The sequence below is a fragment of the Dermacentor albipictus genome, chromosome 3 (genome assembly GCF_038994185.2).
Source record: "Dermacentor albipictus isolate Rhodes 1998 colony chromosome 3, USDA_Dalb.pri_finalv2, whole genome shotgun sequence".
In the NCBI taxonomy this organism is placed as follows: domain Eukaryota; kingdom Metazoa; phylum Arthropoda; class Arachnida; order Ixodida; family Ixodidae; genus Dermacentor; species Dermacentor albipictus.
In genome coordinates this window covers 28472003-28486280 of record NC_091823.1, presented here as the reverse complement: position 1 = coordinate 28486280, position 14278 = coordinate 28472003, and the positions used below count along the sequence as shown (strand labels likewise).

At 45.7% G+C, this 14278-nt stretch overlaps 1 protein-coding gene across 1 annotated transcript; it reads right to left on the bottom strand.

Annotated features, from left to right (window-relative positions):
* Nucleotides 1-5695: 5695 nt before the first annotated feature.
* On the bottom strand, nt 5696-9854 carry LOC135921687 (uncharacterized). Its single transcript, XM_065455987.1, has 2 exons — nt 9566-9854; nt 5696-6202 (listed from the first exon to the last, which is right to left on the bottom strand). Exons 1-2 carry the CDS (start codon nt 9805-9807, stop codon nt 5941-5943), a joined length of 504 nt encoding a protein of 167 aa, XP_065312059.1. The 5' UTR covers nt 9808-9854; the 3' UTR covers nt 5696-5940.
* Between the last annotated feature and the right edge of the window lie 4424 nt (nt 9855-14278).

Genomic DNA, 14278 nt, shown 5'->3' with positions numbered 1-14278 from the left:
GTTCATTAATTAGGGCTACTTCTGAAATTAGGTTGAATAAGCACAAATAATCTGAGTATCTCCAAGCGACGGCAAACAGGTTGGTTCTGGTTCTATACCTTGATTCTGTTCAGCTACGTAGCATCCGAATATTTTTAAACTCTGTCTAAAGTTAGCTCGGACACCTTGTATAATATTATGACGGGGCGTGCCTTTTTAAAAAAGAATTTTCGTCATGTTCTTATTACAATTAATATTAGCATCGTCACCCAACACGCATAATCTTAGAAACAGGCAGCGGACCATAACAACATCGTGAGAATGTACGTAGAGGTACAATTCAGTAATTTGCGTCGTCCTTCGGTGACTTTCTCGCGCTTGCGCTCTAACCTTTCATCCCCCGGCCACTTCTCATTATTTTTACTAAACTTTTTTGCTTGATTGTGTACATCTTATAATATTCATTCACCTTAATATACTGTGAAGCTGGAGCTTGCTTGTGCCAATATATTGTAGGGTGGTTTCCTTGGAGCTGTTGCTTTTTAATCGAGAAACAGGAAATTTTTAGCTAATTAACGAAATACCTAACGTAACAAATAGATACATGGCAGAAGTTTGTTCGTTTGAAGCAGATTGTTTACTTGCGTTAAGTAGCTGGAAATCTTAAAGTGCGCCATACTGTCAGGTTCCGACCTTGATGCCGGTGAAGCGGCTAGGAATTCGAACAAACGAATCTCCGTGAACGCACCTTGAAGCTACATCACGCACACGCCTCTCACGACCACATGTTGTCTCGAGTATTGCCAAAATCTATTTCGTGGTCACAAGTATTATCATTGTGTCTTGACCGTTGCGACGCACTTGTAGCTGTAGCATACAGAAAAGGCAAAGATGGCGAATCATAGTAGAATTTTGGACAAAACGAAATTCGCTCGTTGACGTTGTTCACACGTTCCAAATTCGTAGACATAGACAGTATTCAGTAGCTGCTACTTCTTCTGCGCCTACCGAATTCCGCAAATCTGTCGCACCGCACGCACTTGCGGTGTGTTTACTTGCATATATCGCCAACTCACGACGTAGCCTGCGCCACGCAAGCTAGCGTTGCGGCCATCCCCCCCCCCCCTCCCGTTTTCAGTCCCATTGAATATGCCATGGATCTCTACCTGCTACGAAGGAAAAGAAGTTGGACCAGACACTTGCTTTCCTGCATGATCGCCTACATCTATGTGATGGCGTTTATTGGCACACATCGATTGCCGCCACTTCGCTCAAGAATCTTCACGCCGCTCATATTAAAAGCTATCGTTTCACGTACTGATCCGAAGTCTAAAACCATCTCCCTTGTATTTCATAATTTGTGTTATCTTAGAACAGCATCCTTCCAACAACAGGAAAGGCACTGTTGCGCTCACAGATTTTTTGTTTACTATTGAGTCTCACCCGCATTGTTTCCGCACAGAAACACAGAAACGAGCCTATAAGGCGAAGAGTTCGCCGGTCATTTCGATCTCGAGGCGTTTGGGATTGTCTGCGCGCGCTTATCGGGCGTCAGCGGTTCGCGGTCGTCTCCGGCGCGGTTCGCAGCAGCTCGGTTCGCTGTCAGGTTCGCCGCCATTCCCATCCTGGGACGCAGGCTGACCGCGTCACCGACCGAGTTGTGCCGAGTGGAGGCCGGGTGGTGCTGCCTGTGAAGGAGTCGGCTGTAGATCTCGTGCGCGCCGGCCAGGGCGAACAGTATGAAGACGAAGGCGCCGCAGGCTACGCACCACGCGGTCAACTCGCTGTGGCGCGAAGCCGAGGTCGTCCTGTCTACCGGCGCGAACATGTCGCTGGCCTTGCGACGAAAGCGGCCGCCCGCCGGTGTCGCTCCCGGAGGCGGCCGGCCGTACATGCTGCTCGTCGCTTGGCGTGTGGTGGCCATGCCGTCTCTGGTGGTGTTCATCGAGGCCGTACCTCGGGTCGGAGTCTCGCCCGCTCTTTCGTGGACCATGACCGCTTGAAGCCTTGGCGTACTGGGCGCTTAGCGTACTGTAGATGGCTGTTGCCGCGGGCCTCGTTCTTCTTGTCCTCGTTCTTGTCTCCACTTAGTGGCACACACCCATTACGGAAGGCTGACCAAGAACCAGCAGGTCGACGTAAAAAAAGAGATATAGCTTAATAAAAATTGTTTAAATGGTATCGTTAAATGTCATGTAAATCAAAATATAACTTTTGACATGAACGAGAGGAGTTTACATAGACTTCAGTTGGTGATGCAATAAAACAAATAAAAAAATATTAGACCAGACTTCCATAATATTTCAGAAAAATATCTTGAGAAGTTTTAAAGTGCAGGTACTGGAGATTTCCATAAATTTAAACTCGTAGGCGCGTTGTAGGAAAGAGCTGTTTATAGAGTCAATCCACGTAGGTGGTTATGGGCCACTGTCTTTAAGATCATCATCATCATCAAGCATTCCTGTCATTGGAGCCTGACGCAGAGGCTCCGAGGGAGCGCTTAGTGAAAATCTGTGCTGATGAAAAGAACTTAAAATAATATTTTTAATGACCGAGAAGAGACAGCGGAAACATTTTTCAAACATCGAGTAGAACTCCAGCTCATGGCTGAAGAAGCATAGAGGGCTCGAACGTAGACATCTTCCGCCGACGTTTCTACACACAATGAGCTTCTTCGCCTTTTCAGCTTAGATTTAACCTGAAAGACGTTTTCCATGTACTGCTGCAACAGATCGCACAAGGCGCACTGTCACTCGATAGTAGTACCAAATACTTCCCAAAAGGATATGAACGAACCAGTTCACTGCACCCTTGCACCTTGTGAGCAAATCTAACCGGAGGCGCTCTCACAGTTATGTCTTTACAATAGTGCTTTGAAATGCTCGTACTTTTCTTCGTGAAAGGCCGAGTAGTCGATAAATAAATTGGCAGAACCCTCTCGAACGTTAAATGTTTTCCTATGTGCGAGCTACTTCGTAGGACCACGTTAGTGCACCGGCTGATCGAGATGCAGGTGGCAGAGGAAAATAGCTTTTTTTTTTACGGGGAGATTTGCCGCAATGCGAGTGGAGTGAAAAATGAACAAAATGCGCATAAAATAGACGCATGTAGACCTGCATGGTGCAGGTACTGCAACAATTAGTTCGCGCATAGGTCTGTTATCCAACTGGCATTGACTTCTGGAACATTAGGGTCAAGTTTGGCTTCCTGAGCATCTTGTGTCTAATATCTTGAGCATTAGGGCAAACCCACAGAGTGTGGTGAATGTGCGCCGTAGACGCAAGAGCCGGGCACTTAGAACACGTTCCAACGTTGTCACTTGCAGAAACCCAGGTCCAGGTGGCAATAGGTGCCAGGCCCGCCGCAGCCTGAGGTCTCCGTAGACAAATTTCTCGAACCTTAGAGAGTTTACAGGGAAGGAAGCAGACACACGTGTGCCACGTTGGAGAATGAACTGCTGAGCTTGGATGAGAGCCCTGGAGTCTGAGGAGTACCTTATACTCTATATACGACTAACAGTGGTAGAACATGGAACGTCGCATGAAGCCAATGTTTCGACAAGCGGATTTTGTTTTCGCCAGGGCAGCAACAGATGAAGTTGACAGGCGAGTTGACTAACAGTTGCTGCCCTGATGAAGCCAGGTCTTTGTGTCGAAAAGTTGGCTTCCGTAACCTCCTTTTTCTACCGATGTTAATCCCTTTGCGCCTCCTCTGTGTACATGCCTCTCCCTTTTTGTTTTATACTTTGGTATCTTGAGCGTGATCAATGCACGACCATGTTAACGTGTCGCACAAGACTTGTCGGGGCCACTGCGATTCGAATGCTGCGTTTCTGGGTTTCGAAGGCACCCCCTTAAACCATAACTCTGGAGGACGTTTTTATAGACCGCATGCTGAGTAGACTAACAAAGGAGACGTGTGCGCCATGATAAATGTATACGCAGGACCGTAAAAGACTAATCGCTTCTGCCCTTCGAAGAACGAAACAAAAATTAATCTAACCGGTGCAATCGTGACAACATTGCAGTAAAGAAGTGCAGTGAATATTTCTAAAACTCTCAAGGTTTTTGAAATTTGGAGAATTCATTACCACAGTGAGGTCGCTTCATGCCACTCTCATAATGTGTTAATTTTGACGGTCCAATTTTCTATAGCGTGACGCTCGTACAGTAATGACTATAAGCTGGCCGTAGTGAGTTGTCAGAAATTCGCAATTCTGGTCGCAATACGTATACGAAGAAGTTAGAAACTATGTATAAGGGTAGTCAATCCACGAATGCGAGAGGATCTAGCCAGTGTGACAACCGTCTGCATTATTGTTCATCTCAACTGAAATACAAGCACCGGAACGCACCCTGTGTCAGCTCACAGTTGATCGAACTAGACTAGTGTCTTTTTTAAAGTGAATACTACGTTTTTAGCACTTCTACACAATGAGCGATAGCTGATTTCTTCGATGTCCTGGTGGTCACCGTAATCGTCGTATACTACTCCCAAGTTGCACACAAGCGTTACTAACGCAAGCCTCAAAACTCCAGTTTAAATGTTGTCTGTTTATCATAACGCACAAATGTTAATCAAACAAACATATATATACAAGCATATATTAAGCAAAATACACGCACACTTGGCATCAAAAAATAACCTTCATGGCTCCGAATGTGAAAAATCGTATTGAAGACCGCAATATTTTCTATGCTGAATAGGCACCAATAGCACGAAGTTACGAAAACGTCATGAGACCAGCCAAAACCACTCGTTTCATCGTTCGATGTTCGCTCACGACAAAACTGACAGTTTATTGCGCTTCCAGAGACGACTGACTCTTCACACTAGTCAAACAGCACGCAAGTGCAGGTTTTACAGAGGAGCTTGCTTGGAGACTGGGTCGCTGCACGTGTTCGGTGATGAGGAGACGACTGCGGCATCTATTTGTAGCCATGAATGCTATGACGGATAAAATAAGCTTGTAGTTGGCCACTTTAGCTGTGTCATAGATATCGATACGTAAACACTCTTACTATAGGATTGTGTTAGGTACAGATGCTGATTCACGCCCAATAATGTAGTCCCTTTTCCGACAAAGTTAAGATAACGGACACAGAACGACAGATAAAGCAGTGATTTTTCCAAAAGAGGTGTGGCATAGTTCCGGCTGTTCAGAACGGTCCTGAATATGCAGAACAATGCTATACAATTAGGCAGTACTTAGCGTGCTTCATCTAAACACGAATTAGGTTTTACAAGGAGATAGCGATATATTCGGCTAAATTGTGGGATTCAATCTCCCGAAACACCACAGCGGTTTATGATAGACGCGCCAATATGCTATTGAGTGAAAGGTGTCCTCAGTCACATTGCCCTAGTAACTTGTGCTCATTAAGGGAGATTCACTGCTGTCCTTATGCGTTACATGGTCCAGCAAATCAATATCCAAGAAATCTGCATTTAACGGTGGTCTTAATGCCCACAATAAAGCATCGTTTCTGAAGCGAAGGTAGTGTACATTCACCTTTCAGGTTCTTTTATCCAACGAAGATTCTGTATCGAAATAGGTACCTCTCAGACACGCAAGACATTCGTTCATAATTTATGGGAAATTCTTCTAGTATTGCTTTCAAAATTTAAAACACAGCGCATTCGAAAGCCATAAATCTTAGTTATTAGGAATGCGGGGCTATAACCGTCCAATAGGAGTGAACTCGAGGAATCGGACTCGAGGCATCAGGAAATATTTATGTATATGTACGTCTCGACAACGCGGCAGTGCGAGTATAGAGCGAAAAAATACATTTTACTATTGCTGCTGCAGTTCTGCCAGCGTCTGCAATATCTACGCGGAGTCACAATTGAGCGCGAGACGAGTTGTCCTGTGCGCTGTACTGCGACATCTTTTTGTGCACAGCAAGGAGCGTCAGCGGACGCCACGACTCTGTCTCGCGATAGTTCACACATGCGCAGTTACACTCCCTCAGGCATGCGGTCTTCTACCGGTGTGGTTTCTGTCTCCGGAGTGGTGCCCGTGCTTCTCTGTTGTACCGGAGACACGGTGCCCACGGTTGAAGCGCCGACGTGGCCGCGGCGGCCTACATGAGGGTTCGTGGCCAACGCCGGCCGCTTGGACTTCGTGGCTTGGACTACGATGACCAGGACCCTGGGCTCTTCTTCGGTGGCACCCCTGGGGCGCCCGAGCATTATTCCGGGCCGCACCACGTAGCGGTACCTGTTAGTTTCGCAGCAATCGGCAAACATTAGGCTTACCGCATCAAACCTGGACAGGCGTCGGAAAAGCGAGGGCTTGTTAATAAAAGAGCGAGCTGCGCTTTCATTGCAGACTAGCAGGCTTACGTGAGCCTACTGATCCTAGCTCACTTCGAGTATGTTAGTACGAGACTTATCATATAAAGCCAACAGCCAATGAAGCCAAAGAAAGCATCGGGGAAATTAGCTGCGGTTGAAATTGAAATGTAGAAAATAATAAAGACAACGGAAATGAAAGTAGACGAAAAGAAAAGCAAAGGCTGTTGGGCCCGGACCCACAGCCTCCGCGTTACACGCACGTTGCATTACCAATTGTGCCATGGCGATGGCTATCAATCCGTCCACTAACTTAGGTACTTATATTTACCAGATCTAGCCGTGGATGTGTTAACCAGCAGCACTCATAGCCATGTTGGGTGGATATACGCGGAGTCACAAGTCAGCGCAAGACGAGCTATCGTATGCGCTGTACTATGGCATTATTATTGTGTACAGCAAGAAGTTAAGCGGGCGCCACGACTTCGTCTCACGATGGCTGACACATGCAAAGTCACACAGTACAAGCGTAGGTCCCCAAAACCTCACATGCGTCTCATATATGCGTGCCCAAAAGTGGTGGCAGCACGGTCGCATTCACTCAGCGGAGCTCATTCAGCTGTTAGTGTTCATTTCTGCAAGCCTCTTGTACAACAGGACGTGGCACGCGATCACGGACAGCATAAAGAAATATAACAAAGAAAAAATGCACACGCATTTAAAGTTATTTATATGAAGTTCCAACGTCCCAAAACTAAATAGTGGGTTATAACGTACGCTGTATAGTGGATAAGTATAGATTAAGATTTGACCACCCGGAGCTCTTTAACATGCACGCGAAGCACGATACACGAGCTTCCTTGCATTCCACTCCTGTCGGAATGCGGACGCCATGACCGGGGAACGTACCCGCAGACTTCGCGCTCAGCAGCGCAACGCTAGAATACACTACAATACAACAACATATCCTAGACGAAGATGGAAAAAGACTGGAAGGAGAAGCGGCAATAAATTGCATCCGAAAAATAACACCCAAATCTTTCCAAGCCAATGACGAGGTTGTACTTGAAGAAAAAAAGGGCATGAAAGAGACCCAAGTGGAAAAGGAGCTGGTCCTGACAAATTTCAACTGGAAGAAAGCGGAAGAGAAAATTCCTAAGCGCACAGCCACGGGGCAAGACGAGGTTCCCGTTAGGCTGAATAATGAACTAGGACCAAAAAGTAAGGAAGCTCAGGTGAGAGCAGTGGAAGAAACTTTAAAAGATAGACGAATAGCAGACAGTTGGCGACAAAGTAGAATGAATTTAATTTATAAAGGTAAGGGGGAGAAAGACAGAATTCACTCGTACAGAGCGTTGACCATCACATCGGTAATATACAGGGTAGCAATGCAGGCAATCAAATTAAAGCTTCAAGCATGGGCAGAGAATAATGACATATTGGGAGAACTTCAGAATGGCTTCATAATAGGTAGGCGTTTCAATGATATCTTATTTGTTCTTACTCAGTGTATTGAAATATTAAAAGTAGAAAGCAAACCGTTATATGTGGACTTTTTAGACATTGCAGTAGGTTATGACAACGTAGACCGCAATATTTTGTGGGATATTCTGGAAGGGGAAGGCTTAGGCGATGATTGTCTACAGCTTTTGAGAGGGATTTACGTAGAAAATACCGTTTGCGTTGAATGGGAAGGGATGAGGAGTGAGGAGAAAGTTCATATCAACAAGGGACTGAAACAGGGATGCCCTTTCTCCCCGCTGCTGTTTATGATGTACATGGTGAGGATGGAGAGGGTGCTAGAAGGAAGTAATATCGGGTTTAATCTCTCATACAAAAAGGCGGGTACAGTAATAGAGCAACAGCTTCCAGGTTTATTTTATGGGGACGACATTGTGTTGCTAGCTAACAAGCAAAGTTATTTGCAACGTCTGGCTAATATCTGTGGACAGGAAGGCAAAAATTTAGGTTTGAAATCTAGTGTCAGAAAATCAGGTGTTATGGTATTCAATGAAAACAGTGAACAGACAGTGGAGATACAGGGCCAGGAAATACCTCGGGTAACGGAATATAAATACCTTGGTATATGTATGAACGAAGGCAATAGATATATGGAAACACAGGAAAAACAATAACCGTGAAGGGGAAGAGAAATGCAGCCGTAATGAAGCGCAGAACGCTATGGGGATACAATAGCTACGAGGTCCTCCGAGGTATGTGGAAAGGTGTAATGGTTCCAGGACTTACTCTTGGAAATGCGGTTGTTTGCTTTAAATCAGGGGTACAATCAGGACTCGACGGGAACCAAAGGTCAGTGGGTCGCCTCGCCTTGGGCGCTCACGAGAAGACTACAAATGAGGCTGTGCAGGGTGATATGGGGTGGACTAGTTTTGAAGTGAGGGAAGCTCGCAGTAAAATTGAGTATGAAGAACGGCTGAGGAAGATGGAAGAAAGTAAATGGGCTGGGAGAGTGTTCAGGTATCTGTAAAGGAAAAACATTGATTCACAGTGGAGGAAAAGAACTAGGAAGCTTACCAGCAAGTATGCGGCCTGTAGGGTGGGCAACACAGCAACAAAAAAGGTCAAGCGGGAAGTCAGAGAGGCTGAAATAATCTCATGGGCGGCGGCAATGGAAAAGAAACCTGCCATGAGTAACTACTTAAAAGGAAAAAAACGAAATCAGGAAAGAAACCATTTATGATAACTCAAAGGGAAGCTCATTACTTTTCGAAGCGAGATCGGGATGCCTTAGAGCATGCACCTATAAAGCGAGATATAAGACGAAAGAAGAGGCATGTGTTTGCTGCGGTAAAGCTAGGGAGACTATGAAGAATGTTTTATTATAATGTGAAGACGTCCACCCAGCGGTCGATTTAGGCGCCACTGGCCTCCTTGAAGCACTTGGGTTCAGCGAGAGCAGTGGAGAAGTAAACATGTCCACAATAGGCATTAGTAAGAGGCGATTAGAGTATTGGCGGAAGAAAAGTAGGGAACGACAAAAAAACGGAGACGTACAAATCCACAGTTCAAAATAGGGGATCAGAACATTTGAATGGTGTAGTTCATAGTGTTTTTTTTTATTCTTTAACCTAGGAAGGCCATTAGGCAGTATAATAGCAAGAGCTTGGTGGCACAACCCAAAGGGGACACTCATAACCTCCATCCATCGATGATTCGGGCAAGACTTCCCACTTCAGGACGCTCAATCCGGGCCACGATCCCGTAACATTTTGACGGCAAGGCCGCTTGGTACCAAACAATAGAGAAAGAAAGACATCGGCTCGCCTACCAGACGGCGCCGGTGATTGCGAAGAGCACGATGGCGAATAAGGCGCCGGCGAGGGCGCAGCACAATGTGTAATGCTGCGTGGTCACCACGGCCTCCGCAGCGGGGAACCACGACCGCTGGGGACTGGAGCGGGCACGCTCTCGGCCACGACTTGGCTGGTGGGCGAGGTCGCCCGTCGCTTCGTTGCAAGTTGCGCACCCACTGGTATCGAGGCCAGACTCGAGACTGGTCGAAGCATCCATTCCTGCTTGATGAGCTTGTCTCTTCTTCCTTGTCTTTTGTCAGCGTGATTTTTTCAGTGGTCGCGCGACACCGAACAATGGTTGAGCTGACACAGCGAAAGTGGCCGGAAACCGGAAGGCCAGCGGTCTATGCGTAAGAGAATTTGACTTCTTGAGTTGAATGTGGATTGTCGAGTGTCGATAATGACGAAGTTAATTCTTTCAACAATGGCACAAATCCACGGTGGGGGAGAGGCCACGAACTGGCAGTACTTTACACAAAAAATGTGAATGAATGTATGAAATAAACGGATCATAAATGAAATAAAATAGCGTTAATAGAGGGCTAAGCTTTAAATAAACGCGAATAAATAAGAGGAACTTACAAAACTAATGCTCCTGGTAAAAGAAAGGGTTTGTGTAGAGGGTAACTTAAATTATGGATAGCACTATCATTGCGGGTATTTCTTTTTAATATTTGCGTTTTATAAGTTAATAACGGAGAAATGAATCAATCGTGGCAAAATGGGAAGTCCGAAAAGTGTTTTCTTTTTTGTGCTGGAGAGGTAATTATTTGTGGCTCGGCAAATGTTCCTCTGGCTGTATCCTAACACCAATGCTCCAAGTGAGAGTACAACACTGTTTTCTACTACATGGAGCCGTGAAGCTTTGATATACTTTCTCATTCTTTGTTGCTGTTTATTGTTGTTATTGTTGACCTGAGTGATTGCTGCACATACCCTCAGTGATGTTGTTGCTGCCTCAAAACATGGCTCGTACCCACGAGTTTCTTCTCCTATCGGTTAACGTTTGTAGCAACGTCTTTTTTACTGCACGGCTACTCAATAACGGCCACAGTTTACTAACAAATTGGCAAGTGATTAACGAAATAAGAAAATGTCGTGAATTTTTTTGTGACAATATGGGTGTTACAATATCGAGGAAGAGATAGTTAAAGGGAAATTATTTATAAAGACGTGTTAACTGTGCAATAAAGTAGATAAAGTAATGTGCATCAACGACGACTGCTCTCGAAGGGAACCTGAAACTCCTATCAAACATAGCAGGAAAATGTTACCAATCTGTCGTATTTCTTCTTAGCACTGCGCGTAGCTGCGTCTGCTGCACTAAGCCTCCGAGAACCTTGGCACCCTTGCTTTGCTGCTGGTGTCTATTTCAGAGCAACACCGACCATGCCTGAATAAAGTGAGCACGTACCACCTGTTTCTTTCTTTTTATATATAATAAAGGTAAATTTTTGAAGAGAAAGCCAATGGGAACCCACGCAATGCCACATCCCCAGCTGAGGCACTCCACGTGCATGTTACTATGAGTCGCAATGTTTGATTGATTACTTGATTATTCGCCATTAATACATCTTGGTTTATACTTTCACAAAGCTATTGCAATCTCACAAAAAAAGTCAATTGATGTTGAACGTTTCTCCACTCACCAGTGAAACCTAATCCTACCAGTTTTCCGATGGGTATTCACGCCTCAACATATTCTACAAACTAAAGTATATGTGTTCCACGTGACCAACATCGTGTTTGTTTTTCAATGAGGATTTCTTTCTTGGCGAGTTACCCGCACATTTCCATATCGGGTATTTTTCTAGTCTTCTTCATGGGCTTTCACGGTTGTGCATCCTTCTTTCTATGTCATCATCATCCCTCATCGCACCTTTCTGTTCCCGTTACCCCTACCCCTGTGCAGAGTAGCAGGCTAGAGCGCGCCAGCTCTGGCCGACCTCTCTGCCTTCTTTCAAATAAGTCTCTTTGTTATGGGCCGATCCCGGAGCCTAAGATTAGCGCCGATCCCATGGATAGATCTGGCGTCACTGTTCCCGATGCTCCCGGTAGTACCACCGTACGGTATCGGTGGTGTAAGTACAAGGGGATAAAACAACCTTGGGTATGAGGACCGGGAATATAGGTACCGGGAGCACCACTGTGCGTTTGGTGGTATTGATGGTATTGGAAGCACTCTTGCATTCTTCCCTGGCAACAGCGTTTTCAGGCGCTGTAGTTTCAGAAGCTGCGTAATGAGGTGCTGAGAATAAGTTCAATTGTTCATGAACCCGATTCTCACCCCCAACTCACTCAGGAAGGCTTTGTATTTCACTGACGTACCCGCCGTGGTTGCTCAGTGGCTATGGTGTTAGGGCACTGAGCATGAGGTCGCGGGATCGAATCCCGGCCACGGCGGCCGCATTTAGATAGGGGCGAAATGCCAAAACACCCGTGTACTTAGATTTATGTGCACGTTAAAGAACCCCAGGTGGTCGAAATTTCCGGAGTCCCCCACTATGGCGTGCCTCATAATCAGAAAGTTGTTTTGACACGTAAAACCCCATAATTAAATTAATTATTTCACTGACGTCAACTAGACGTTTAATCGCCTTCCGCTCTTTCTCTACGCATGTTGGGGCGCTGTCGCGAGGGCTGCGAATCGACTTGCGGCTTCTTTCCTAAAGTGGAAGCCCTTGACACCGCTTGAAATACAATAATGTCAAATATAAAAAAAGAAAAGGTTTCTCCTTTATAACGCAGCGAACTCAGCTAAGTGCGCCGTCCACTTTGATTAATGCAGGAGTGGCAGGCCGCAGTCCACAAATAGCCCTGAATGGATATATGGTAATTATGCGTTGTTCGATCACCGCCTTCCCAGGACAGCATAAAGAGTGCGAGATAAGAAACTTTTATTCACATATATAATCGTTGGGAGCCATATTCAGAATGCTAATTAAGCGTACTGCGCAAGTGAAGATGCGCATCTCAGGTTGATGGATACCATTTCAATATAGAGTCCTCCATTTTTAATGATGCCTCTGTGTGGCCTTTCGAAACATCGTATAATTTATGCACTATATCAATGTGTACCGTTACTGCTTTGTGCCATGACGCTGCATCAGCGGTGATAAATGTCATGGGTCTGCGCTTCTAGCAACGCCAAGGATACAAGTTATTATATCGCGGTGTTAATTAGTTGTGCAAAAACAACGCGAGCACCTGATAAGTCAGTTTCGTCAATTTGCAAAGAGCTAGAGCACATTTGTCTATTTCTCTATAAGACGTATTAACTTAAGGTGCATTCCGCTGATCAAACTGGAGAGCGTTTTATTTTGGTTTGGTTTTTAGCTCCGCGGCACATAAACGGAATTCCACTGGTCGACGCTAGAGCAAGCTTGCGTTTTCCGCTGACCGATTTGGATCAAGCCACTCCACGAGAGAACACCCCTCGTTGATCCTCCGAGCAGAGACTGATTTCACCGGAACTCCGGCAACGCGTTGCCACCGCTTCCAGATATTGGCCAGGTGACTGAGCTGTTTTCAGCTGGACGCCGAAGTGAAAACGCGAATGGTGGGCGGATTTGAGGGCCCGTAGGTTTTCATACAATTACTATAGAGGCAACTATGGCGCTAGTGTCTACGGGAGTGACAAGCAGAGCGGTTCGTGCAGCAAGCATGGGAATGACGGTTGGTACACGATATTGCCGCAAATTCGTCCTTCCGCCTTTAAGTGGCTGCGTGGCTTTGTAAACTGATCATTTTCGAGCAAGTACGGCTTTTTAAACAATGAAATAGGGAAATAATTAAAATGCTCCGACGACAGGATTCCAACGCAGGAGCTCTAGCACAATAGCCACATATCGAAACCATTACGCCCCAAACCCACGACAAAGCGGAACATTTCAGCGATTATGTGCGGTCTAAGAGTGAAATTTATGCCAATGGAGGTAGATAAAGAAAAAGGGAAGCCACAAGAACGTCCTAAGCCACAAGCACAAACATCAGACAAGTTTATGTATTAACCCTCGTTCGTATGTCGGCTGAAGGATGGCAGGGCCTGAATTCTCTCTAGTAATTATTGTAGGAAACTCTATGGCACGGCACAACTTTGGCTGCGCTCCCTGCCAGAGTATGTTTATTTTTAGCTTGTCGATCCGCCGCCTTCGAGATTCCGCGCGCTGGCAGTTCGCGCAATGCTGGAAGGCATGGTTGATCTGGAGTGGGTCGCCTTATGGCCGGGCTTTGTTGCTGTCTCATGTACACCGCGCACCACTGGCACAAGGTGTGTGTCTGTGTGTGTTTAGCAGCACCAAACTTTTAAAGATTGCCTATGGCAGAAAGCACAGTTCTAACCTTTGATCTAAATTACTCGATGAGGCGGCCATTACTTCAGCGAGGAATGAAAATGTTAAATTGTCTGTTTAACGTAACTACGCTAAATAAGTTTTTAATTAATTATTTACGCCACATATTTCAATCTGCGAATTATAGCCGATGAGTTCGCGCGGCGTATCCACTTGGAAAGAATTCTCTGGACAGCACCAGTTCTGAGATATAAATTTTGAAAGTGTCCGAGGAAATGAATTGGCGTACTAGTTACGTTTCTAAGAGACCGCTGTTTTATGCATTGAAGCACAAAAGTAGCTGGAACACCAGTGCATCTCGACGGACACTTTGAAAATTAATATCTCGGAACTGGT

What these genes read in the sequence shown, in the direction of transcription:
- LOC135921687 (XM_065455987.1), bottom strand. Translation starts at nt 9,807, where the DNA reads ATGGATGCTTCGACCAGTCTCGAGTCTGGCCTCGATACCAGTGGGTGC. An exon ending in GCAATCACCGGCGCCGTCTG is followed by an intron (nt 6,203 to 9,565) that starts GTAGGCGAGCCG and finishes CGAAACTAACAG; the next exon opens with GTACCGCTACGTGGTGCGGC.